This window comes from Rhinolophus sinicus, linkage group LG16, assembly GCF_036562045.2.
Source record: "Rhinolophus sinicus isolate RSC01 linkage group LG16, ASM3656204v1, whole genome shotgun sequence".
Taxonomy (NCBI): Eukaryota; Metazoa; Chordata; class Mammalia; order Chiroptera; family Rhinolophidae; genus Rhinolophus; species Rhinolophus sinicus.
The window spans coordinates 20,228,962-20,255,081 of NC_133765.1; the positions used below are offsets into that span (position 1 = coordinate 20,228,962).

Genomic DNA, 26,120 nt, shown 5'->3' on the forward strand with positions numbered 1-26,120 from the left:
CCTCCGCCCGGACCGTGAAGGCGAACAGAAGTACCCTTACTGCCCTTAGCAAAGATGGCGGAAGACAGCCCACCAGCTGAGCCAATCAGGAGGCAAGTTGGCCTTTGCGCACCCTGGGAAAGTACACGCCAGAGGAGTAGAGGGTGGTTTCTGTGCATGCGCCCCGCCTATTAGCCGTTAAATGTTGTTGCTAGGTTCCTGAGGCAGAAGCTTGGAGTGATGGATAGCGAGGAGCGAGGCGGTAGGCATTGACTTCCACTCCCTGTGCACTGAACGTTGCTTTATTCATTGGTTAATTTTGCTAACAGAGCGTTGTAAACCAAAGTCGGGATGTCCTCCTGAGGGTTCTGGCTGGGCCCTTGCGGCCTATGACCCCCTCAGGACCGCGCCAGCCCTGTCCCTCCTCCAGCTCCTTCAGCTTCGCCAGACCAGCTCCCCAGGCTGAGCCGCCTTCCCATATTCTCTGCAGCCCAGGTCGTGGTGTGCGTTTGCAGGACATAGGGTTGGGACAAGAGCTGTGGTTGCCTGCAGAGCCGGTGCCCTCCACCTCCTGGTCGCTGAGCGTCCCCATGGCCATCTATGGCTATCCCTGCTTGTCACCGTGGATGGAGGGGCCGAAGCTATTTGTGGCTGCCTCCAGCCCCTGGCTCTGCCAGATGCTGGCCTGGCCTTTGGCCTCCTGCCTGGGCAGCTTCCCCACCAGGCACTAGGAAGCCATGGCACCCACCAAAGGCCTCCCACAGAGATGGAACTGCCAAGGCCTTGTTTAGGTCAATCAGGAAGCGAGTTGGCGAGCACCGTGGGAAACAAACTGGCAATTGCTCTCACTGAGTTCTACTGTCTGGATCCCACTTGTCATTTTTTGTGTAGGAGGCTCAAGTGGAGAGTTAGTTGAAGGGAAGCTGCACTGAAAAGGGCAGTGGAAGCGTCAGGACACACCCATCCCCAGCCGCCCTTCCCAGAGCTGGGTTCCCTGGAGGTAATTTTCCTGTGCTGTGTTTGCATTGGAGGATAGTGGCTGGGTACCAAAGCTCACTGTCCCAGGAAGCTCTGAATCAATGACAATCATTAGTAATTAAAGAGGCAGCCAGTGGGCCCAGGAGTTGCTGAGGCTCTCACTCAAGATGATGGAAAGGCCTGCCTGTCTACCCAAGTGGGAAGATCTATGCTGACTCTTGGCCACCTCCTGAGACCTGAGGAAAGCCAAAGACCCATCCTCAGTGATAGGAAGTCTAGAAGAGCTTCTGAGCCCCACCATACTTCTACCAACCGGCTACCTTGTTACTCCTTATTATGATCTAGCCTTACACGTTCATTTGGCTGCAAGTTCCTCCCCTGCTGCTGGCTTCCCTGAAGTATTAAGTCTCAATCTCTCCCCTTTTTTCTAGTTTCTTCCCTGCTGCCACCCCATGACAACCCCTTCCTGTCTCAGCTGTCACAAGTAGGTGATGTGGACACAGCTTACAGGACAAATAGATCCTGTCACGGTGCCCAGCCCCTGGGGAATTCTTAGTAACCTAAATGGCAAGGAGACCACCTCCTGCTACTCTCCCTCTTCCTAATTTTGAGATGAAAGCTCCCCAGATCCAGCTGAGGTCTTTCTTCTGCCCAGTTTCTTTGGGTGTCAGGGTGCTGGAAAATGACTGCTGTAAGGGATAGAAACTGACAGGGAGACACTGAGGGAGCCAGGCCTGCTGTGGGAGGAGGCATTACTTTGGGGTGACTGACCCCAGCTCTTGTATCTTCTCTTCTGAAGCTTTGTCAGGAAGCAGGACCTCCACAGTGAAACTGACTTTCTTGGCATGAATGAAGCTGTAGGTGTTGTCAAACCGCAGGACATCTGAGGGGAGGCAGAAAACCAGACATTCAGGGGACATTCAGGGGATAGTGCTTGTTGTTGACTGAGCGAGGCTGTGTGATAGGTAATGAGGATGAAGGTGGTAGGAGCAATGGTCCTTCACCTTCTGCAACTGAGTCTAGCTGCATCGACAAGATGTTCACGGAGAGAAAACAGTATGACAGAATATGCCAAGTGCCAGAAGAGTGAGAGAGACACCCACATCTTGGAAAGATGTAACAGCCTGGAAAGAGAGGACTCTATAGACTGAAATCACGTGAAAGGCTTTTTAGAGGAATTAGAGCTTGAACTAGGCCTTGAAAAAGGAGGATTAGAACTCATAGCTGCAGTAGTTGTCACAACAATAATAGTAACGGTAACAGCGGCTATTTATGTGTCTCAGCACTGGGTTGGTCATATATATATATATATATATATATATATATATATATATATATATAATTTTACTACTCAAAATAACTATGCTTTCAGCATTAGTTCTGTTTTATATCCTATAAAAAAGGAGGTCACTGTGTCACAGTGAAGAAGTGATAGAGGTGGAATTTCCCTCTGGTTTGCATTGCTGTCTGAAAAGCCCGGCCCTGTTTAGTTTCTGACAAAAGGTCAACTGCAAACTTTTTGAACTAGAACTTTATCCCATAGAAATTTAAATGGACAAAGATGCTCATTGCATCCCTGTTTGTAAGACTAAAAGTTTGGGAAAAGTCAAATGTTCAAAGAAGAATTGCTTAAAATGTTTATAGTGTAATATGTATGATGAAATATGGTTCAGATATAAAAAGAAAAAGGTTAGCTCCCTAAGAAGTGACTGGGAAAGAATGTATCCTTAGGTCAAAGAAGCAAGTTGCAGCAATTTGTATATAGTTTGTAACATTTTTTCAATATAGATGTAAAAAAAATTGTTTTGGCTTTGCTACTTGGTCTACCTGCACTGCCAAGTTCTCTTTGATGATACTGCTCAGGTGCTTGTTTTAGAAGGAAAGTTTTCTCAAATCCTGTGATGAGTTTTAAAATTTCAAAATTCCTTCAACCATACATTGAATGACAGATATAATTCCTGTGAATGTATACATGTGTGTACATGTCCTGTATATTGTGGCAATATGTAATGCTTCTAAAGGGATAGAAAATATTTGATAAGATAATAGATAAGACCTGTTAGGAGTGGTTTCTCTTTTAGAGAGAAAATGGGCATGAAGTTGACAGAAAAGGTTTTCTGGCCAAGGACTAACCCTTTTTTTTTTTTCTTTTTTTGAGAAGTTGTTGCATTTCAAACACCCCTTCAACAGAACATAGTGTGAAAACGAAACACTAGCTCTGCCCCATCTCTATCCTGGTCTTTTCTCACTTTTCCCAGCCAAACAAAACAAAACAAACAAAAACAAAACCAGAAAATCTGTATATTTAATCCTGAGGCTTAACCTTTCCCCCTTCCTGTCCCTGGAAACAAATGCATACTTTAGACTGAGGGTAGACACACCACCATTCTTCATGGTGTGAAGTTAATATTAGTTATTCATTTTGCTCTCTGCCCCAGAGGACCCATAGTCCCTCTGGAAAAAGGAAAGCTTCCTCTCTGCCGAATGGCAGAGCCTTAGCAACTAGAGTCAGTCGTGCTGGAGAAATCTTGGAGTTCCTTGGACTAAGCACCAGGACTGAGATGCCTCTGTCTAGCATGATATTCTGCCCTCAACAACAAGAAAGGGGCTGTTCCGAAGAAGAGGTCCAGGCCTGAGGGGAGTGGAGTTCATGAACTGCTTGGTTCATTTTGACACCAGTCAGGTACTCACAGACTCATAGAGCCCCGGAGACCCTCCAGGCGAGGGCTCCTTAACTCCTGAACTGACCCCCTTGAGCGTCTGATGTTTTCATCATCAGGGGAAATTGTCACACAATTTTAGATCCCCTGGAGCCCATCATGGAAAAGTGCCATTCGGAAGAGAGGGGGGTGTATGGATGTAATCGTGCCCTCTCATGTATGGATTGGAAGAAATATACATTCTAAATTAGCTTCCTTTTATTTCTCCAGATAGATGATATTGATTTTGTAATGATCTATGTCAGTGGGTTATATTATCTGTGAATTTCATTTCTGAGTAGTGAAAGGGACATGAGACCCTGTTATAAAAAGGAGGTGTTTGGTTTAAGATTGACAATCACGGCTCTGGGGAGTCCATGAACCCCAGATTAAGATCTCCTGCTCTAGCTGACTCCCCTCATTTTAAGAAGGAAAGCAAAATCTAGTTATTTAGAGACACTTGCTCAGAACACTCGGAGAGTTAGGAGCAAAGCTGGACTCCGAAACCAGGCAGCCTGGTGCCCGACGGGGCTCTTTTCTCCCCAACGCTGCCTGGCCGTACTATTTAATCTTTAGTGTTTCAGGTCTTCTACACTACGTTGTGCACTCCTGGCAAAGTCCAGATCTTTTTTTCTGAATCTTTTTCTTTCCCTATAGAGTATGCTACCTGACTCAGGCCCACAAGAAATATTTGTTAAGGGGAAGAAAAGTGAAATCAATTCCGACTTTGTTCTTCCTCCTCAGTAATTGAGGGGTCGGTCACAGACAAGAGCGGCCTGGGGAGAGTTAATGTGCTCTTGCCATTGGAGCCAGGCACAGTTTTCACTTCTCCACCGGGTGATTCGGTTCCGTTTTGCAGGGGGTTGCCCGGTTCTCCACGGGCATTGCCCTTACACAGGTGAGCTTATAACCCAACAATGGGTTTTCTCTGGGCGCAGGTCTCACCTGAGACATGGGCTCAGACAACAGCTGAGCCCACCTATTTGTCTTTACACCTGGGAAGGGAGCATGGACGCTGCAGCCTGCCTCTGCTCCTCCTGGGACTGGACAAGCAGCTCCCACTCAAGGGCCCTGCAGGCACGTACTGTGTTTCCCCAAACATAAGACCTAACCAGGAAATAAGCCCTACCATGATTTTTCAGGATGACATCCTCTGAACATAAGCCCTCATGCGTCTTTTGGAGCAAGAATTAATATAAGACCCGGTCTTATTTTGGGGGAAACATGATATATGCTTCACCTGGGAATGGATCCAAGAAGAGCTCAAATAAATTTGGGATTTGCAAACCGAAGCCTGTTAAAAGCTTCACGCTCCTTTCTCAGGCTGTGTCCTTCAGATACTATTACGGGGTAATGCATGAAGCCCGCTAATGGTTGGGCTCTGCTCCTGGCTGCATGATCTGGGGTAAATTGCTTCCCTGGCCTGGACTCCACTCTCCTCTGCCACCTGGTCATCATCTCTGGGACAGTCTACAGCCAAGAGATCCCGGACCAGGGTCCTAGGATTCTCTATCGCCTCTGTCTCTTGGTGTCTACACAAGCTACTCTGTACGCGAGAGGACATCCCTTCTCTGTACCTCAGCTTCCCGGCCCAGTAAATAAAGAAATCCAAGCTTGTGTGTACACAATGCTTTGTGCTCTGTGGATGACCGTATCTGGGCTGGGGCCGAGCCTCACTGCAGCTGAAGCGCACGGCTTACGCCTTCTCTCCCAGGACCTGGCTGCTCACTAACAAGAATACTCCTCCTCCCTGGAGAGCCATATGGCAGAGCATCTGTGAGGAGGGGGCAGTAGAGACCGAAGGCTGCCTGGCATGTAGGGAAGGACACGGAACCTGAGGTCGGGGTCACGGTGTGGACAGATACAGGCCAAGTTATCTATGGGGTTGGTTCAGATCTCTGGTGGTGCTGCTGTGGAAATGGGGCCCAGGGCTCCCCCCATCTCCAGCACTATCCCCAGGATGACCCTTCTCCCCCAGGTCTTGCCCTCATCACAGTAATGGTGGGCTACAGTGTGCTGGGTGCTCGCTGTATGCCAGGCGTTATGCTAAGTGCTGCATAGACCTCATCACATTTCCTCATCACTTTTCCCTATGAGGTAGAGAATTTGATCCTCACTGGAGCAATCGGGAAACGGAAGCTCAGGGAGGCTAAGTCACTTGCTTCAGGACTAGTCAGCAGGCAGGTCCAACGCAACCTGGTGATAAAGGCCTTGCGCTCACTGATTTTCCACGCCCGGCGCCTTGGCTCTGACAGAAAAGAAACTGGAGATTTGATAGGGTTTGTGTGTATATGGGTTTTCTGCTTCTAACTGTAGTATATGGTCGTTGGAAATAAATTGTATTTGCAGAACTACGGGAAGTCCTCACTTAATGTTGTAGATAGGTTCTACGACTTGAAGTGAAATGACCGTAGGTGAATGGATAGAAACAGTTTTACGACAGGCTAATCAATACAAACGAGGGTTAAGATCTTTCTGGTCACAGACACATCACCAAATTTCGAAAGACCCAAAATACTTCTCATATGAAGCATTGAAATAAATGTGAGCTATACATACGTTTAAGAAAGATTAATAAAAACAAGTAAGATAATGATTTTCCAACCAGCTTATTCTAATTCAGGGTCACAGGTGGCCAGAGCCAGCTGCTCAGGACGCAAGGCGGGAATCCAGCCCAGACTGGATGCCATTCCAGCACAGGGCACACGCACGCACACACACACCCACACTCATTCATACTGGGACAACGTAGACTCAACAGTTCACTTTGCATGCACATCTTTGAAATGTGGGAGGAAACCAGAGTACCCAAAGAAAACCCCTGTAGGGAGGATATGCAAACTCCACACACACAGTGGCCCTGGCCAGGAATCCTTTTGTTGTCTCATCAACTTAATGAGACAACATTGGACAAAATGACGTTATCCGAGAACCTGCTGTAGTGTGAAAAATGCAAGCCCTCTATAAGCTTCCTACCCCAGAGGTAACCACCATTACAGGTAGCGTAGGTTCCCCAGAATTCTTTCCTGTGTATACTTTATTAACCCAAGTGAGTGTATACCATATATGCTATGTTTCATACTGTATTTTTTAACATGTATCAGACATCCTACATGTCAACTTACTTTCTTTAGTGGATATATTGTACTCCATTGTATGGATGGACCATAATTTATTTAACAAGACCTTTTTAAGGCCCTTTCATTTGTCAGTTTCCAGGTTGCTAGAAACTTCCTCGTATCTATGTCTTTGTGTCTCTGTGTAAATATTTCTGTAGGCTGAATTGGTGTAAGTAGAATTGCTGAGTCAACGGGAATTTTAATCGATGTAGCAAAGATGACGGAGTCAAACACTTTTCCAATGACTCTGCCATTCTTACTCATCTTGGGTTAAACTTCCTGTGCACATTCTGTGCCCATTTCTTGATCAACCTGGAGATGAGTGAGTCTCAGAGGGATTAAGGCTGAGCTTTTCGAGACCCTGCTTACTCTGTGATGCCTGTCCTCCCCCCGGCCAGTTCTGAGTCTCTGATGTGTGGGGAAGAATTCCCGAGACATGTCTGGTCACAGTGACAGACCTGGACCAGAAAGCAGACATTCGGAACCCCTGTGATCACCTAGCCCTGTGACACCTGTACTGGGTCAGATCAGATCAGAGTCCCACCGTGCTGGGAACCAGCTAGGTAACTTTCAGAAGGTCATTTCACTTCCCCTAGCCTAAGTTTCCTCACCTGTGCAACGTTAGAACTTCTAACAGCGTGGAGAAAGAGGGAAAAGAGGGATGTCACAGGCAGACAGCGAGGGCAGGGACTTTCAGCCACGACAGAGATACTTACAGATGCCAGGTTCGGTGCAGGTGAGGGACCCATCCTCAGGCACCAGGTGAGCGTTGTACCTCTGGTTGGGCAACACCTCTGTCATCTCCCCTGCCTTCTGTCGTTCCCCCATCTTCGTCTTCAGGAAAATCCCAAAACCGATGTCCGAGCCATCTGACATGAACTGCCACCTGGAGAGGACATCCACCCATGGAGACATGATTTTGTCCGTGTGTACCTTCTCTAGGGTCCCGTCACCAGGGTTTCTCCCACCCCAGCCCACCCTCTGGCACCTCCAGCTGAAAGGCTCCGTTTTCCTGGAAGGGTCCAGAACCCTACCTGAGGACACATCCGGGGAAGAGGATCTCATACTCCACTTGGTGGGAGGAACCACGGGAAATCTGCACAGTGTGCTCATACTGCTGCTTCAGTTGGTCTCGCACATAATACTTCTTGGGGATTTCACCCCCATAGTTAATCTAGAAGCAGAGCGTAGAGTCAGCTGGACTGTGCATTTGAGCCAGGCTTCCCTGGTCACCTCCAGCCCCTGGTGACCCATACCTTGGATTTGCACTTGGGGTCTCCATCAGGGTCAGTCATGGTGCCCCCATACTCCACAGGCACCTGGTCAGGGCTGACATATTTCAGTAAAACCTCCTTCCAGTTTCCTGGCAGAAGAGGTAAGGAAGGAGAAAGAAGGGTCACCACTAGGCAAAATTTCATCACAGCCCAGGCAGTCTACACAAAGAGGCAGAAACAAACCCCCTCTGCCCCTGCACACAAAACAGGCCTTAGGAGCATGTGACATGCACACAGCACTGCAGGGCGTTCAGGAGGAGTCATCACCCAGAGCACTGCCCTGCCCTGGACCAGGAATCAGGAGTCCTGGGGTCCTGCCCCCATTGTCTCTGGCCCGCTGAGTGGCTTTAGGCAAACCGCTTCATTCTGAGCCTAGTTCCTCCTGCCCCAACACGTTATGGGGGAGTGAAGTGAACCAAGTACTTGAGAGGGTGTCGTAAACTATAAGAGTGCCCAACGCATAGGAGAGTTTGGTATCGCTCCCAGGAAAGTGATACAAACATTTGAAGTGCAGGGAGGAGGGAACAAAGAAAGGAGGGAAGGGCAGTCCATACAGAGGGAGTATGTGTGGCAGACGAGGGCCAGGATCCACAAGAACTGTCCTGGTTAGACTGAGCTCCATGACGGCATGACCGTGTCTCATCCCCCACTTTCGCCCACGCGTAACTGTGCTCATTTGTGACTTGTGGACTGAATGCATCACTCTAGAGTGACCCCTGAAATGGGTTTCCCAGCCACAATTTCACTTCTGCTCCAGGTTTTCAGGCTGTTAAGTTGCCAGTGATTGACCTTTTTTTTTTTTTTTTAATAACCAAGCCCTTTCCTAACTAGGAGAGTTTGACTCTATTGCAGCCAATGCTGTGAACCATTTCTCTTCCATTCAAATTTCCTCAACAAATACCAGCCAAGTACAATATTTTGATACTGGAAACCTTTCCAATGCTGATTCTAGAAACCGTGTATAGGCGGCAGCTTCAAGTCATGGGGTACAACCCAGTGTCCTCTGCCAGTGGAGCTGGCTGGAAACCCACGGAGACGGTCCAGGGTCTCCCAGCCTCAGATTTCAGAGAGCTAAGACCATGCAACTCCTGGAACGCAGTGTCTGTGGTCTTAGGGTGATTTAATCTGTGCTGCTCAGCTCCACTGACCAGCCCTGAGTGAATGCCTTCCCTCCTCTGTTGAAGATCCTGTGCCTTCTCAGCCCGAGTCGGGTTTGGTTGAAAGAATTTCAGGTGTGGGTGAGAGAACAGACTGAACCTCCTCCACAGCCCTGCTGCCAGGAAACCTAACTGTCGCATGCTCACGGTGGGTGGTAGCAGAGAAGCCAAAACCACCAGAGCCTTTGCTCGGATTTTGTATTTCTTCCCCTCCCGCTCAGCTGGAGAGTTGGAATAAGGCCAGAGCGGTTCTTCCCATCTTACCAGCGACATCTCTTCCTGAGAGTCGCTGAGGCAACAAGCAGCAGAACTTGTTGCGAGAGCCAGGACGAGAACCCTGAAGTCCTGGACTTTCCAGACCGCCTCATTCCACTCCTAGGATTCACCAGCACACAGCTGGAAAATCTCCACTTGCAATGTGTTGCCTAAAGGTCAACATTCAGAAACCTTCCGAGTCCCCACCCCCAAGTTCAACTCTCGAGGTGGCCTCAAGCCTGCCCTGATCTACCTAGTCCCAATCTACCTCTCTCTAGCCTTTTCTCCCACCGCTCCACTTAATGCTCCGACAAAACTGGTTCCTGTCTGTCCCTGGCTGGCCTGATTCCTGGCATCTTCCTATATGGCCTCCCTTGTCGCCAGATGTTCTCCCCACTTCCTTGCGAACCCAGTCCCTGCCCACCTGCTCCCCTGCCTGCCTCCTCAGTCACTTCTCAGTCTCCCTGGTGGGCTCTTCCTCTGCCAGCCCTTGAGCTTGGATATTCCCCAGGGCTTAGCCTCTGTTTCCCTGTGCGTAGTCGTTTGTATCTCCTCTCAAGGTCTTAGCTGCTGCCTTTAACTTCCAAACCTCCAGGCTGGAGTTCACACCTAAGCTTCAGGCTCCAGTATCTCCAACATCTGTGTATCTCACACTCTTCAAACTCAACTTAGAGCTTATTGTTCTAGTTGTGTTCCTCAGTTGAATTACTTCCATCCGTGACTGCAATACTCTGTCGTGCATGCCAGACACCGGAGTCATTCTAGATGCTTCTTCCTCCCTTCCTGCATCTAGTCAATTGACTTCTGCTGTTCTACTTCCTAAATGAGTCCTTTGTCAATCCATCCTCTCCTGTCTATCCCTATGGCCACTGCTTCGACTCAAGCTTGCAACACCTATTTCATGGACTATGGCCACAGTGGGCAAACGGGTATCTGTCCTTCGTGATCTTGCCAATATGGTGTGTCTCAACTTAAAATCTGATCCCGGTCCTTCCTGCTTAGAGCTCTCCTTTGGTTCCCAGTGGCATGTAGAGTCATGTCCCGGCTTCTCAGCATCGTGCCCTGGATTCTCTGTGACCTGCCCCTGGCTCCCTCTTCGGTTTCATCCCTTGCCATATCCTTCTATGCCCTCTACAACTGCCGTGCCATGGTGTGTCAGGTCTTTGCTCAATGCTATTCCTTAAGTCCGACAGCTTTGCTATCTTGCTTCATCTGGCTGCCTCCTACTCATTCCATCAGACATCACCTCCTCCCTAAGTCAAGTGGGTTCATGGCTCCCTTCCCCAAGAGGGAGAGCACTCTTCAAGGAACTCTTGTCTGATTCACCTTTGCCGCCTTGGCACCTAGTCAGCACGCATCAAATAAAGTCACTTCAACTTGCCCCCAACTGAAAGCAACCTCTGCTCCTGTGACCTCCACAGCACCTCCTCTAGGCTGTTTCTAGCACCTTTTCTAGTTTTATCATAGCTTTCTCCCTGAAGGTCTTCTCACTCCTGTAAGCTTAACACTGTAAGCTCCTTGAGGGCAAGGACTGGCGGTTCATTCATCTTTGAATCTACAATGCTGAGCTCAGTACTTTCTTCTAGAGTGTCTGAGAAAAAGAGTTCTTATGAAAACAGACAGGACGACCCTAGCCCAGCCCCAGCTTGCTCCTGGGTCCCACTGCCACCAAACCAGCTAAGAAACCTTTGCCTTTGTGGCTGAGGTCATACCTCTAAAGCCGTCCCCAGTTTGGGCCACAGGCCATCCTGTGGAACTGAGAAGAGTCTGGGCTACTCACCCCCGAGGACCATGATCTTCCTACGAGTTTCCTCACTCAGGAAAGGTTTGACCAGGTTATAGGCCACAGGAAACAGCTTCGGGGCTAGAACAGAGACCAGGTGATGTGAGACTGGGAGCAGTGCCCTCTCTGTGTCTCACAGTGTCGTCTGCAGCCCCCTGTGTCAGGTCACATGTCCCCTAGTGCCGTGGAGCCCACACGGGCAGCCTCGGGTGTGAGACTCAGCACAGGCACCTCTCTGAGTTCCAGCTTCCCCATCGGTACCGTGGGTATAGTCAAGTGGGTATCGTCTTCCTGTCTCACCCGCTGGGTGGCTCGAAGGCAGTAATAAATCCTAACACTTTGTCGATTGGAGCGTAGTCTGGATATGTCAAGGGTCCTCAGATCCCTTCCTTTGGCTCACTCTGGTTTACTCTCCTGAATCTGTCCCAGTAACTTCTTGAGCCCCTCTTTCCCATTTGGCTTCCTCATGGGGAGTTCCCAACTTACCTTTAATAACAAAAAGACGCTTCAGTGTTTCAGGGTAATTATCCTCAACCATGCAGAGAAACTGTGGAAACAAAATCAAGGAGCCCAGCAGGCTCAGACCTCTTGCCACGGCGAGAGGCCCTGCCTCCTCCCGACTAGACTCTGCTGCCATCACCTCACCCGTCCCACGGGGCGCCCTAGCAGAGGGGCCCACTCTCCCATTCTCTCACCGTCCCACCCTGCTTCCCCAGTCCTGCCCCTCACCTCTATGTAGGTCTCCACAGCAGGCTTCCAGAGATGCTTAAGGCCAAGCCCCTCGCAGTCATAAATCAGGGTGACGGTATCCACTCTCTTCCCCAGCTGCAGAGGACAGAGGAGCAGAGTCACAGCAGCCTGCCCCGCTGCAGGAACCCACCCAGTTTGGAGCAAATGCTGATTGTGTCATGTGCTCATATTGCAACTGGATCTGGGCAGGGCAGTACCTAGTGTTTTCCAAATGGAGATACCCTGTTTCCCCGAAAATAAGACGTAGCTGGACAATCAGCTCTAATGCATCTTTTGGAGCAAAAATTAATATAAGACCCAGTATTATGTTTATTATATTATATTATATTATATTATATTATATTATATTATAATCCCGGTCTTATTTTATTGTAAGACCCGGTCTTATTTTACTATAATATTAATTTTTGCTCCAAAAGACGAATTAGAGCTGATTGTCCAGCTACGTCTTCTTTTGGGGGAAACACGGTCATCACCTCAGGCCGGAACTGTGTGGCCCAGAAAGTCACCCTTCCTACCTAGGTCTCTGTGTTCTCATCCAGTAAACCACTGGTTGGATCCCAGTTACATCTGAGGTCCCTTCTGATCTGCAGTTTGCCCTGGTGGCCCCCCTATTCCTCTGTGTGCAGCACCACACAACGCTCCATCCAAGGGGCCTTGTGCAGCCACCCATCTCGTCCTGGGCACAGATGCTGTCTGTCGACCCCAAGGGTGCATTCCCGTCTAATGCTTCTTTGCCTCCCCAGGTTTCAGGGTCCTTGTACACACTAAGCTCTCAGTGAGTATTTGTGGATGACCGTGTTGAAATGGCCCCAAACTTAATCCCATCGTTTCATTGGGTGTTTACACCTGCTGAAGAGGCAGGAAGGAGGAAAGCTCATGGTAGCAGCGGTAGCTTACTCTTCAGCTTTTTTCTCAGTAAGGAAATCAGTTGTCCTTATCTTGTTTTTAAACACAGAGTTAGAGAAACACAGAATCTGAGCTCATCCATACCAGTGACACCCAAATACATCTCAGGATGGGGTGATCCATGACAAAGATCTCACTGGTGCCCAGAGAAATGAGAAAAATCACCGTAATATACCTAGGAGCTGGCAATTGTTTTGAAGTGCTTACTTAGAAAATTAAAAATTTGGCAACATATGTCAGTCCCTAAACCGTTGAAATTTCACTGGTCAGGGAAATCCAAAGCTCCAGGCCTCAGCCCTGAAGATGTGCTTAGGTCCCTCTGCGATGCTGCTTCTGCCCGCATGCCTCTACCGTGATCAACTCGTGTGCAGCCATGCTGCCCACTCGCCTTTTCAGACTGGCGATGACACTCCTGCAACAGCCGCTCACAGTCCCGCATCTTGGTCTTCAGCAAGTCCTGTTTGGTGGCTGAGAGGATCAGACCCCTGGCATCCAGAGGTCCAACGATATCGTACCAGATGGGAGAGCCTTCCATGTCGTAGCCACACATGCCCCCAGTTAGGTACAGTTGGACCACCTGGGTAAAGACACAGAGCAGGCACCTGGTCAGCAGGCCCAGGGCGGCCACACCTTTCCTGTATCCCAGGGCCTTTTTCTGGACTCATCCGTCTCTCCCACCACAGCCTTCCCCTGGGTGCCGATGGACCTCCATTCTGGGAACCATTAGGGCCCACTTGGCAGTGTCAGACTTTTCTCTGAAAGTCCCATTCCCATAGACCCGGGACACAGACCGTGGGATTGTGGGCCTATAACCTAACAGAAGGGTGGGCCAGGACCATCTGTCCTCACCTCTGGAGGCTGCCAGCTCAGGACGTTTTCAATGTCCTTTTGCTTTCGGAACTCCACATGCTGCAAACACACAATCAAGGCTTTAATCAAATGAAGGCAGGACAGGGAGGGCCCCTTAATCGTCATCTAGCAATGGGTGACAGCGTGAACAGACCACCAGACCACAGGGGAGTCATGAGAGGGCAACTGGCAGAATGCGAAAGAAGGCGTTGCCTATTTTAGAGGTCTCAGCAGAAGTAATTCTTGGCTGGCCCAGACCTGTGAAAGTTTGGTGTTTCCAGGGAAGAGAATTCACTAAAGCAGTAATGGTTGGCTAATACTCAGCTATGTCAGACAAGTCACACGCAGAAGTTCAAGCAAGGTGTGATTCTGACAGGCGAGCATGGAGGCAACCATGGGATTTGGAAACAAATGGATCTTACCTTCCGGAGCATGGCCTCGGACTTCTGCAAGTCAAAGCTTCTTGCTGTAACAGCAAAATTTGGTCAAGTTTAGGCTAGCAGACTGGGCAACCAAGGACAAGATTTCCCTCTTCCCATACTGGGGCCAGCCCCTCTGTCATGCCTCAGTTAACTTTCTGATCACCCCACATGCAGAAGCTAATATAAGGCCCTGCACTGAGGGCGTCCGGAGCACCACAGCCCCTGGAGAGCAGGTCAAGGTTCAGGGCAGGTGGGGGCAGCATTGCAACTTCAGAGTTTTACCCTAGTGAATGCAATCAGGTGAAGGGTCTTATCACCTCTCAGGGAAAACGAACCCTGGACTCCCTTATCACTTAGCCTTCCCCTTACACAAAGTTAATCTCTTCCACAGTCTAACATCCAGTCCTGAGAATTTGACCCACAGTTCGAAGATGAACACAGCGGCCCCGTAATCTGGCGAAAAACTGGCAGATAATCCCAGTAGGATGGGGGTGGGGGGTTGATCAGCTTCCAGTCAACATTGCCGTGTCCTCAAAGGACCCACGAATACCCCAGTGGGATACAGAGGGCCCTCCTCCCAGGGTTCCTGAAAAGTTTCAGAATTAAAGTTCACATGGGCTAACTCTATTTTATGCACGAACCCCAACAAGTTGTCTGACTCAAACTTGAACACAAAGACCTCACCACCCCCGCCCCCCAAAGCCACCTGCTCCCAAATAAACTGTTTTCATTGGCACTCAGACCTCATTGTTTTACTGAGTGGAGATCCACCCAGAGACACTTAGAGAGTGGTCGTGACCTCAGCCATGTGACCACCTTTCCATCACTGGCAAACTCTGTGCGGCCACCTGCGTCCCTCTTGCTATCATGCTGCCCCTCTGTGGATCCTTTCACCATTCCTCACAGCTTGGTTTCAAGTTCACCCAAAACCTTCCCTTTGGGTCTTTTCCAGTTGGCCATTGCTCCTCTTCAAGTGTGCTGTCCCCAGCTGAGCACAGCACTAGGTGTTGTCTACCATTCTCCAATAAAGCCTAAGAACTTTCTGGGCAATGGTCACACCCCGAACTCAGGTGGCACTTCGAGTCAGCTGAAACCCCTAAATGCTTTTCAGCAGTTCTGCTGCTAAGCTTCCATCCCATGTATTGTGACGTAGTTTTCTTGGCTTCATCCCTAACAGATTTCATCTTGTAACAGTCAGCTTCATTTTATCCTTTAAAGACATGTTGAGATCCAGATTCTAACCAGTTTTGCCACCTGACCTATGAACTGTCCCTCCCAGCTCTGTGGATTTGATCGACATCAAGATCTGCTTGACAACCACAAAACCTAGGCCAGATAGGCTGCCCTCTGGACTGTCACTGGTCCCTAATCACTGCTCCCCAGGAGTGGCCGAGCACATTGCCTGATTCTGCTATCATGAAATCCAGTCCCTCTTGATGCATGCGTGGTACATCAAGAGATTTGAGTGATGCCACGCCAGTCATCGGAGCTGGACACACATTTGCAGAACTGAACAGCCTTCACTCTTGGGAAGTTCCTTCTGACTGCCCTTTGATGTGCCATCTTGGCAGCATGGAAGATGCAAGGCAATATACTCTCGTGATAGGGGAGGTCAGCTGGACTGTGAAAGTGGCAATTCTCCATCGGAGGGGCACCCCTCACTGTGAGGAGAGACCTTATCTTCCAGAGAATAGGAGTGGAGGTGAACTGTGAGCCCCCTTATCTCAGGGTGGCTCTCCAGTTAACCCTTATCTGCCAGGGTCCAACATCCAGGGTCTTCTTCAAGGGCCCTCCCTGCATTGCCACTTGCCCCTGGCAGCATCTGGACTGGTCCCTCCCCATGCTCTGCTGAGTCAGGTCTTTCCAGGGCTCCTGCTGCCCTGGTCAGGGGCAGCTCAAAGCATGGCTCCCGGGCACTGCCCGAGAAGCCCACCTAGGAGCAGCTCTCCGGGGTTCTTATTTGATCACTTTCTAGGCCTGGAAAATGGGAAGACTCAGACCTGCTCTGCCCTCCATAGGGTTCCTACCACCTCCTTGTTTCTCTCTTGCCATCTGACCTTCCTTGCTGAGGTGCCCAGAGCTCAGCCAAAGTCAAAGGAGACAGTGGCGATGTGTGGGCCTGCTCTCAGGGCCTGAGGCCAACAGAAAACTGAGCCCACCAGGGGAAAGGGGGAAAGAGTAAGACCTCAGTTCACACTTCGGTTAGAGAAAGACATTCTGTTCGTGTGCACCTTGCAGATATTTCCTTTGGGACCAAAGGAAGAAAGAGAAAATGTTCCTTAAAATAATAATAATAATAATAAAGGCAACAAAAACCCTAACTGAAATTCATAGTAGAATCTGACCAGGCCTAAGCTCCTGCCCAGGAAATGTGAGGCACAAGTAAAGTGGAGATACTTCCTCTGAAATGGCACAGCTTGGTTTCAGGGGACCGCTGTGGCTTACTGGCGAGGATGCTGGCCTGGGGATCTGGGGCGCTAGGTTTCTGCCCTGATTCTGCTTCACATTAGCTGTGTGCCTTCAGGTAAGTGCCTCCCCTCTCTGAGCCTGTTTTCTCATCTGTCAAATGAGGATAACCACACTCTTTGATGTTCCTGCAAAGAGAGGGCTTATCCCCAGGACTGGAGAGTTGGGGGTGCCTGGGAAACCAGCTGCAGGGCCCCGGGCTGGCCTCCTCTTAGATAAAAGAGAGCTGTGCCGTTCACAGCTTTCTGAAACCACACTTGTTCACCTAACAGCAGTTCGTTCGGTAGTTTGTTTGATGATCATACAGCTGGACTTTTTTTTTTTTTTTTAGTTTCAGGTGTACAAAACAATGAACTAGTTAGACATTTCACCCTCACAAAGTGATAACCCCCCTCCCCCAATCTATTGCCCCTCTGACATCATATATATCTATTACAATTCCATTGACTCTATTCCCTATGGATATGGAATATATATACATATATATAAATGTACATATATATACACATATATATGTATATATATATACACACATTATATATATATATATATATATATATATATAAATTATAGTTGACATACAATATTATTCAACTTCAGTGTCAGGTGTACAGTGTAGTGGTCAAGCATCTACACTGTCCATGAAGGGGTCTCCCTGCACTGTTGATGGCATTGCAGATTGGTGCTGCCACTATGGAAATCAGCTGGTCTTTTAAGGCAGCACTGGCTTCCCACTTTCTCCACCTGCCCTCTTCTAGCTATAGTCCTTTGTCAAAGTCCTGGGCCAAGATATCCTCCAGCCCTGGATGGACTCCTCTGCCACCCCTGCCCTGCCCCTCCACCCTCTCTGGGTGGGCTGGGAGCATGGATGTACAGCTTTTCCAGGGACAGGGGAAATTGGCACTTCTAGAGGCCTACAGGGCCCCATGTAGCTCTCTGGCTGCACGTGCCCTGGGGTACCTGCTAGCAGCCCCTCAGAGCATGCCAGCTGTATTCAGTTTCTGCACAAAAAATGAAAATCCAGCTCTTCACCTGCCCCAAGACTCCTTGTGTGTATCTATAAATAAATAATCAGGCACGATTTGTACTTTAATTTTTGAACTATGATTCCACATCACAACTTAATCTCTGCTAATCTAAGAAAGTGGAATTTATTCTCTATCTTTTCTATGCCTGGTGATAAAATTTCAATTAAAAAAAAAAGTATGTCACAAGAACCAGAGAGGGTAGCACATGACTTGAAACACCGGGGAAGGAGAAGAGGGAAAAGAACGGAAAGATTTCAGGAGTTGGGGCATGGGGTTGACTGTGACCCTGATGCTAATAGAAACGTGTGCATTTGCCTCACCATGTGCCGAGCTCTGTCATGTCACATCTTGCAATAGGCAGGGCACCCTGTCTCATCCTGCTCTCTCAGAGAGGGTCCTAGGGCAGATGTTCGCCCCTAGCCCAGGTACCACAGCCAAGCTGAGGCACAGCTAGAACTAGAACTCGGGGCTCTGGAGTCTGCTGGTGGCTTGAGGGGAGTCTTGTCAATGTAGTTCAGGCTGAGCCCCCATGTTCCCCATGTACTCTGTCCCTTCTTCAAGCTGCCAAACTGCTGGCAGTAGGTGCCCTGCCATCCCAACAGGCCACAGAGGGGCCCAACCTCTTCCAGGAGCCAGGACTCTGGTTCTAAACTTGGCTGTGCCTCCGACTTCCCACATGGCTGGGGCCTTTCTCAGCTTTTCCTCAATCTGCTTCGCCAACTCCATCGGTAGAGCGGATGGAAAGCGTACTGGGCACTAGTCCTCTTTTTGCCTGCAGCTCAAGCACTTGTGTGACTTGGGGAAAATTACTTCACCTCTCCATGCCTCAATGTCATCTATCTAGTAGGAGGGTTGAGGTTATATGATTGCCAACGGTCCTTTTGGTTCTAAAGGTTGAATACTCCAGATGCTCAGATTACCAGGGCCAAGGTTTCCAGAGGGTGCCATTTTGTAACCGAGAACAAGCCCCTGCCACAGCCTCCCGCAGCCCCCCTTCCCTCACCTCGGAGCCAGCGCAGGAGAAAATAGTCATCTGGATTCGGCAGGATGGGCAACACATCTTTGACATTCTCCCGAAACTGTAGGGAGAAACAGCTAGGTGAGTGACAGGTCCCAACCTGAACTCCCTCTGCCCAGGACTCTCCATAGGGGCTTTTCGGGACCCATCTTGCACACAGGTCCACTCGGCAGACACTGGGCACTTGGGCTGCGTGGGGCGCTCTGTCTATCCCGCAGAGGGGAGCAAGGTGGCAGGAGGAGGTGGGAAGGGATTCAAACACTGCCCCTGCCTGGCTGCATACACCTCCACACTCCAGTGTGGCTGGTTCCTGTCTCAGTGAACTGTGATTACAGACGTTCTGGGACATGCCATGGGAAAAGATGTCAGTTTACCAAGCATTCCTCATGTGCCCAGCACTGAACTTGGCACTTATCTTATTCCCACCTCATTCAGTCCCTAGAGCTATTACTGTCCCCATTTTATAGATGAAGGAATTAGAGCTCAGAGAGGCTTAATAACACGCCCAAGGTCAAACAGCAGAGCTGGGATGCAAACCCAGGTCTTTTCCAAGGCCAGAACATGCACTCTTTCATGATCTTTTGCCCCCTTAGAAATGGACTGGTGAGCAATGTGTTTCACAGAGCAAAGGGAAGGAAGAGTTTGATTCTGGCCGGGGCCAGGAAGAAAGTGGTCTCATATGACTTCATATAAAAAAAGATGACATTTGAGTTGGGCTTGAAGGACATCAAAGGCAGTAGGAGGAGGGCCATCCAGGTGGAGGGTACAGTTCCAACGGGAAGCCATGAAGGGGGGAAATGCAGGGAGTGCCAAACAAGGAAGAAGGACAGTGACCCCACCGGATAGCCACACCCACTTCCAACTGCTCACTACCCTGTAAGTGAGCACACCCGCTGCGCATGCCCTCCCCATACCTCCTGTTCCCAGCCACTCATCTTTCTCTAGTCACTGACCACAGGGGAGCCGCAGAGGGGATCAATGAGGACCAGCCACCTCTGCCCCTTGCTCAGGTCAGCCAGGGACTCAGACCATCCCATCCCCCAAACAGCTCCCAGACTCCCAGGTAAACTGCTCAATCCAGGGCCCAGGCATGAAGCCACCCCTTATCAAGGACCCTACCCAGCCCCTGGTTTCCAGTTTAATCACCACCTAATCCCTCTGTGCTTGACTTCCACTGCAGGTCAGCGGTAAAATCTGAAACCTCCCTATCCAGCCTCCCTGGGATGGGGGAGGCCCAGCCTGGGCAAAACCTTCATAGGGCTGGTGCCTCAGCCTCTTTGTCATGGCAGGAGACGTCTCTCCCCCTACTCTTTCCCAGCAACGGAAAACTGCGTGGCTGTGGAGCCTCCAAACCTTGAGTCTGGACCCCATTGGCTTTGGCTCCAAGAACAGTCAACCTACCCTCTCCCTAAGGACTACAGACAAGAAGAGATTTAGGTGGTAGGGAGGGGGTCCAGCCACCGAATTGTTGCTCCCTCCTCTGCCTAAGTGCCAAGGCAAAGCCAGGCTTACCTCTTAACTTTCTGAAGAGCAATAGCCCAACTCCCCAGCCATGGAGGGGCCTGGATTGCAGGACAGCGGAGGGCCGTCTCTGCTTAAACCAACCCCAACCCACAGGGTCTCGGGAAGTATCCCAGACTTCACACTGGAAGGTGCTCCCTTCCACAGCATCTGGTCTAACCTCCTCATTTCTGTTCATCAAGGAGCAAACAGATGTAAGGACTGGTTTTGCCCAAGGTCACAGAGCGACTTGGGACCAGAGCAGGGGTAATGGAAGTCTCCTAAGGAGCTGTACAGCGCCCTTTCCCTGGTGCCACTGCCCCTGCAAGAGGAAAACCTCCCGGAAATGAAAACAAACCTGGGGGCCCTGCTCCTGCCCCCGGGGCCCGGCTGCCAGTTCCGAATGAATGTTGTCTTTGTGCCCTGAGCTGCCTCCAAGGGCTTCCACTTAGAGCAACCACTTCTTCCCAGTGATATTTCCAAGGGTTCTCTCGGGGTTCGGGCCGGGGTGGCTACATTTCTCGGGGCCCCCTCAGCCGGCAGAGGGAGGAGGGGCGGGACGGGATCTGCCAGGTGCCGCGGCTGCTGCTCGCGCTGCAGCCCAACTGCCGGGGACCGTCGCTCGCCCCCCACCCAGCGCCTTCCCGGCCGGCTGCCGCCAGAGGGCGAGGACCAGGACCTGGCCGCGGCTGGGGCCGGGCCAGGATGAAGCTCACCTTGGCCAGCGCCTCCTTTTGCTTGGGATTCAGGTCGCCGACTCTGCCGCTCATCGTGGCTCAGGCTCGGGGCTTGGGGCGCGGCGGTTGCAGCAGCTGATGGAGCTTGGACTCGTTCTCTGCCGCTGAAGTCCCAGCCTTTGCCCGGGCCACTAGGCTGACCGCCAAGCCCCGCCCTAATTTAAAGGACCGCCAATAAGGATGCGATGGGGCGGGCCTCTGACGCGTCCCCCTCCGCCCTCCTGAAGTCGGAGACCAGACTGGAGGTGAGCAGGAGTGCCCAACCCAGGCCGGGGCCAGAGTGCATCCAAAGAACAAGAAATCTGGGTTCTGGTCCCAAATTTACTCTTAGCTCCCAGTGTGACCTCAGATGAGACATCTGAGCTCGATTAGTCTTAGTTTCCCCAACTAGGTACTGTCTATGAGCTCTTCTAAGATCAGGCCCCCATAGCCTCTCCTCCCAAAACAGCAGGGAGCTTGCCTGTGACGCTGTGGGAGGTCAGGTCCCCTTGTGCCTAGCCATTGCCCTGCCTCTGGGAACTATGGTATTGGCCATTTCTCTCTGGAGCCCTTGCTCTTCTGTTCTGCCATCGGTTTTGGACAACTACTGCCAACCCACGTTGGGGCCTTTCCGTGGTGACAGCCTTCACCCTCCACTTGTGGGCAGACAGGCTGAAGGGGAACAAGGAAACACAGATGGGATCTCCCCACCCAGGGCCCTGTACCCCGCCTCTGACCTTCTCAGCACTTCAAGAGTTGCTCTTAAGTTGCTCACACCCTCAGCCAGCATGGAAGAGTGCCTCAAAGACCTGGGTTGGAGTTCTGAACCCTCCACTTGTAGGACACTTTAGCAAGAGACTTCACCTCTCTGAATCCAAGCTTCTTCATTCACTCATTGGAGGTATTAGCTTGGTGCAAAAGTAATTGTGGTTTAAAAGGTTAAAAATAACTGCAAAACCCGCAATTACTTTTGCACCAACTTAACAGATGGTCTGGATTTCAAGTCAGCCTGAAAGGATACAGTGAGCGAATGTATGTAATTCACCCAATGCAGTGCCTAGTCCTGGGTTCTCCTCTGTGATCACTACTTCCTGGGTTGTCCAGCACAGCCTCCCTTTGCTGCCTGCCTGGCCAGGCTTCAGCCTCCGGGTGGGGAGGCAGGGTGGACTTGGAGGAAAACAAAGAGAAAGTCATGGCCCAATGGAAGCAGGCCTGCTATCTGCTTATCTGCTTCCCCACCCCCTTCCCGGCTCAAGCCCAGGGGCCAGAAGAGTTTGCAGGTAGCTGCAAGTCCTGCGTGCCCCAGTCACAGCCTCTTCCCCATAGAAAGAGCCGTTTCCTCCTTTCAGGACTCCACAGCCCTTCCCCTCTACTGGGGGTCCCCTCCCCTCCATTCTAATCCGACCTCCACTGTCATGTGCCTTGGGCCATTCTTTTCTTCTGCTGTGTGCCAGGCCCTATGCCCTGTTCTGGGGACCCATCCTGTCCTCCCACAGATAAGACACAGGCACCTAGATATTCAACTAGAATAAAAAGGCCAGGTATTTGTCACAAGAAGAGGCAGCAAGGACCTGGGAGCTGGTTTAAAAAGGGACAGTTTGTTTTGGGCTGGAAGAATAGTCGAAGGCTTCATGGAGGGAGTGGCATTGGAGCTGGGCCTTACAAAGTGGGGTGGGAAGGAAATGGAAGGGAGATTCATTCATTCCATGGCAGCTCAACGACATGAGCAAAATGTTGGTGGTTGGTGGGAAATGTGGCTGCATCTAGAGAGGAGGGGAGAGTAGGAGGAGGCAGGGAGGATTGGCAGAACCTTGATAAGGCCTTGCTTAGCGGCATCTGCCCTGCTGGACCATGAGGTCCTGAGGCATAGGGGCTTGTTTTACACATCTCTGAAGGCCCACAAGCCCTCTACTCCCACCAGAGCATCTTACACATGGGCTGTTCAATAAACATGTGCTGAAAGAATGCAAGAAATGCTCCAATAGGCACAGAGATAGGTGCTGGGGGAACCCTGACTGCATATAAACACAGATCCTTCAAGTATCAGGCAGCTCACTTCACTTAACAGCTGTGGAAGCTAGGCCCAAAGAAGGCATACATTTCCCCAAACCGTTAAGTGGGAGAGCTTTGCCGGTACCTGCTGCGTGGAAGGCGTTCAGTCACACCCTCCCTTTACTGCCTAGAATTAACGCAGGCAGAGCTAAGCCCAGGAGCCTGTGGGCACCCCACCTCCCAGAATGCCCCACCTCTACACTTATACCTATAAGAGAGTAGAAAGCACTCTGGGGTAGAAGACAGAGGCAGGCTATAGCAGACCCATTCAAGACTTGGGAGGCTTTCCTTCTGCACCTGTCATGGCCTCCACCATAGAATTCTTCTGCAGGGCACAGGTTCAGCCCTGTGGCTGACAGTCCGCACCCCACCTCTGTGAAGTGTTTTCAGGCAGTCCCAGCAGTCTTGCCCTAGTTAAAAAATCATCAGCTTCTGGTTTAGGGCAGGGCATGTCTGCAATCCTTGCTGGATATGTGGCTGAGATCTTTATTTAAGATCTTTCCAGGGGCAAGATGTTCATTTCAGTGTAGAGCCTACTCAAAGGAAAATAGAAGAACAACCTTTATGTTGCATTGGCACTTTACAGTTTACAGGGCACTTCCAGATCTAGCTTTTCACTTAAGCCCATGTGGGAAGGTCAGGTGATTTATCGAGGAATCTGAGGGTAAGAGTGCATGTGGAGAGTTGAGACTTGAACCCACATTCCTGGCTTCTGGGCCATAAGTTGCCAGGTACCTGTGGGCCAGGGCATGGACTTACCTGGGAGCTGCATGCAGAAGCTGCCTGGGAAAGCACAAAGAAAACATTTACCCAGCAGAAAACAGTCCCCAGCTCCAACCAACTGCCCCCTCTCACCCCCGCCACTACCTCTCCAGGAATCTGGCGTTACCCACAATAAAGACCTAAGTAAATTCTGCCCTTCCCAGGCCCGTGGCTGCCTGCTTCTCCTTCCTCCACTGAAATTTATCTACCTCCAATCCACTATGGAACAGCTAGTTAATCTGATAATATAAATCCTAGAATAATAATCTGGTAAACTCCTTCAAGCTTTAAAGGTTATTAAAAGAGGGTCCCTCCTGCCCATCCTCACCTTTTCTCTATCTCCCAACACCTGCCCCACAATTCTCCATCGCCGCTAGGTGTGTTGTTCCTCTGCAGTGACTCCCTGGTTTCTTGACTTCCACTCAAAGCCTGCCCCCATCTCGTCCATCCCCTGTGGCCTCGACTGCAGCTCCTCCCCTTCGCACATGCTCATTTCAATAAGAGAAGCTCCATGCTGTCTGTCAGAGGCACCTCAGCCTTCCTGCCTCTGTCCAAGTTGCTGCCCTTTCCTATTTCTTCCTGCCAGATACCCCCTAGCCTTCAAAACCCTGATCCAATGCTGTTTCCAGGAACCTCTCTCCTTGATCTACCTAATCCAACGTGACCTCTGCCAACTAGTAGCCTCTCTCTTCTGAACTTGACACTGACTACTTTGTGTTGTAGTGGCGACTATCTGGCAACTGCCTGGCCCAACAGGAAGAGCCCAGCCTCAGGGTCAGGCAGGCGCGAGGTGAGATCCAGGCCCTGCCGCTTGGCAGCTCTGGGACGGGTGTGCTGTTCTGCGTATACCTTGCTGCGCAAGGTAGTATGAACGGCTGAAAACAGGCTGCTGGAGCATAGAGATCTAGGAGGAGCCTGAGCTGACTGTTCTAGTCTTAGGAGTTAGTGCCCTGAGGTTGAGATTCCTCTGGGAGGTGGCTTCAGGCACAAGCAGGAGCATTGGACGGTGAATCCAGAGCCAGGGCTTTAGGCAGAATTCTTGAGTGAATGGCTGCAGTCACTGCTCAGCAGTGAGCATGTAGGGCCTCTGCAGGGTGGTTTGTCCTTGACCTCGGGGCCTTGGGCACCTATTCTCTAAAACAAGGGCATTAACCTCGAGATCAAAGGCCCCTAGGTCCTCTGTCCTCTGATTCTGTGGTGTCAGCAGGAAAAGGGTGGTGCAGAGATTAGTACAGTGAATAGAGAGTTGGAGGGAACAGTCTTTTAAACCTTTCTGCAAATATTTGTGGAACACTCTACTTCCACGGGGCCAGGACAACAGGAACTCTCTGGAAAGCCGTTGTGCTTGCAGGAGGCCCTGACTCGGGCCTCCTTGCCTCCTCCCAGCCCTGCCATGTGTGGCTGCAGCTGCCTCCAGTCCTTTTCTGACAAAGTGGGGAAGGAATGAAGAAATCTGAGCTACCTGGGACTGCATGGCCTGGACAGCAGAGGTGACAGCAGCAGAATGAGGAAGCACCTGCTGCCTCCTCCTGGCGGCCCAAGCTTCCACTTGTGACTGGAACTGAGAGCCAGAACACTTTATTATTATTATTGGGGAAAGGGAACAGGACTTTATTGGGGAACAGTGTGTATTTCCAGGACTTTTTTCCAAGTCAAGTTATTGTCCTTTCAATCTTAGTTGTGGAGGGTGCCGTTCAGCTTCAAGTTGTTGTCCTTTCAGTCTTAGTTGTGGAGGGCGCAGCTCAGCTCCAGGTCCAGTTGCCGTTGCTAGTTGCAGGGGGCGCAGCCCACCATCCCTTGCAGGAGTCAAACTGGCAACCTTGTGGTTGAGAGGATGCGCTCCAACCAACTGAGCCATCCGGGAGCTCAGCGGCAGCTCAGCTCAAGGTGCCGTGTTCAATCTTAGTTGCAGGGGGTGGAGCCCACCATCGAGGGATTGAACTGGCAACCTTGTGGTTGAGAGCCCACTGTCCCATGTGGGAATCGAACCGGCAGCCTTTGGAGTTAGGGGAATGGAGCTCTAACCGCCTGAGCCACCAGGCCAGCCCAGAACACTTTTTATTTCTTCGCTCCACAAGTACTGTGTATGCAGTGGGCATGGTGGCAGGCATGGGACACCTCCGATGAGGCCAACCAGGCCCTGCCTTCAAGGAGTTCCCAGTCTACGTGCAGACAGACAGCCAAGGCAGCAAGTCATTCCAGTACAGTGCAGCCAGTGCCACCCCACAGGGGGCAGACACGACAGTCCCCACACAGTCAAGAGGGTGGAGGCATCCCAGGTTCCCCATAGACCTGATGGCTGAGTAAAAGTCAGCCAGATGGGAGGGGCAGGAGGCCTTTTCATTCATTTATTCATACATTCATCCATGCCATGTATATTTAACTAAGCACTGTGCTAATCACG

The 26,120-nt window shown here is 50.6% G+C and overlaps 1 protein-coding gene across 1 annotated transcript; it reads right to left on the bottom strand.

Moving 5' to 3' along the window:
- Positions 1-265: 265 nt before the first annotated feature.
- LOC109453419 (SEC14-like protein 2) lies at positions 266-24,140 on the bottom strand. The gene is made up of 14 exons (XM_019743106.2): positions 24,045-24,140; positions 23,714-23,737; positions 20,903-21,078; positions 18,672-18,747; positions 14,175-14,218; positions 13,753-13,812; positions 13,292-13,480; positions 11,974-12,069; positions 11,731-11,791; positions 11,242-11,325; positions 8,032-8,138; positions 7,810-7,949; positions 7,492-7,661; positions 266-1,840 (listed from the first exon to the last, which is right to left on the bottom strand). The coding sequence occupies exons 3-14, from the start codon at positions 20,954-20,956 to the stop codon at positions 1,710-1,712; spliced, it is 1,212 nt and encodes a 403-aa protein (XP_019598665.1). The 5' UTR covers positions 20,957-21,078; positions 23,714-23,737; positions 24,045-24,140; the 3' UTR covers positions 266-1,709.
- Between the last annotated feature and the right edge of the window lie 1,980 nt (positions 24,141-26,120).

Excerpts from the sequence above, each read along its gene's own strand:
- LOC109453419 (XM_019743106.2), bottom strand. The coding sequence starts at position 20,956 with ATGAGCGGCAGAGTCGGCGACCTGAATCCCAAGCAAAAGGAGGCGCTG. Across the intron at positions 14,219-18,671 it reads TCTCCTGCGCTGGCTCCGAG|CAAGAAGCTTTGACTTGCAG; the intron begins GTGAGGGAAGGG and ends TTGCTGTTACAG. Across the intron at positions 13,481-13,752 it reads TGAGCTGGCAGCCTCCAGAG|GTGGTCCAACTGTACCTAAC; the intron begins GTGAGGACAGAT and ends GTCTTTACCCAG.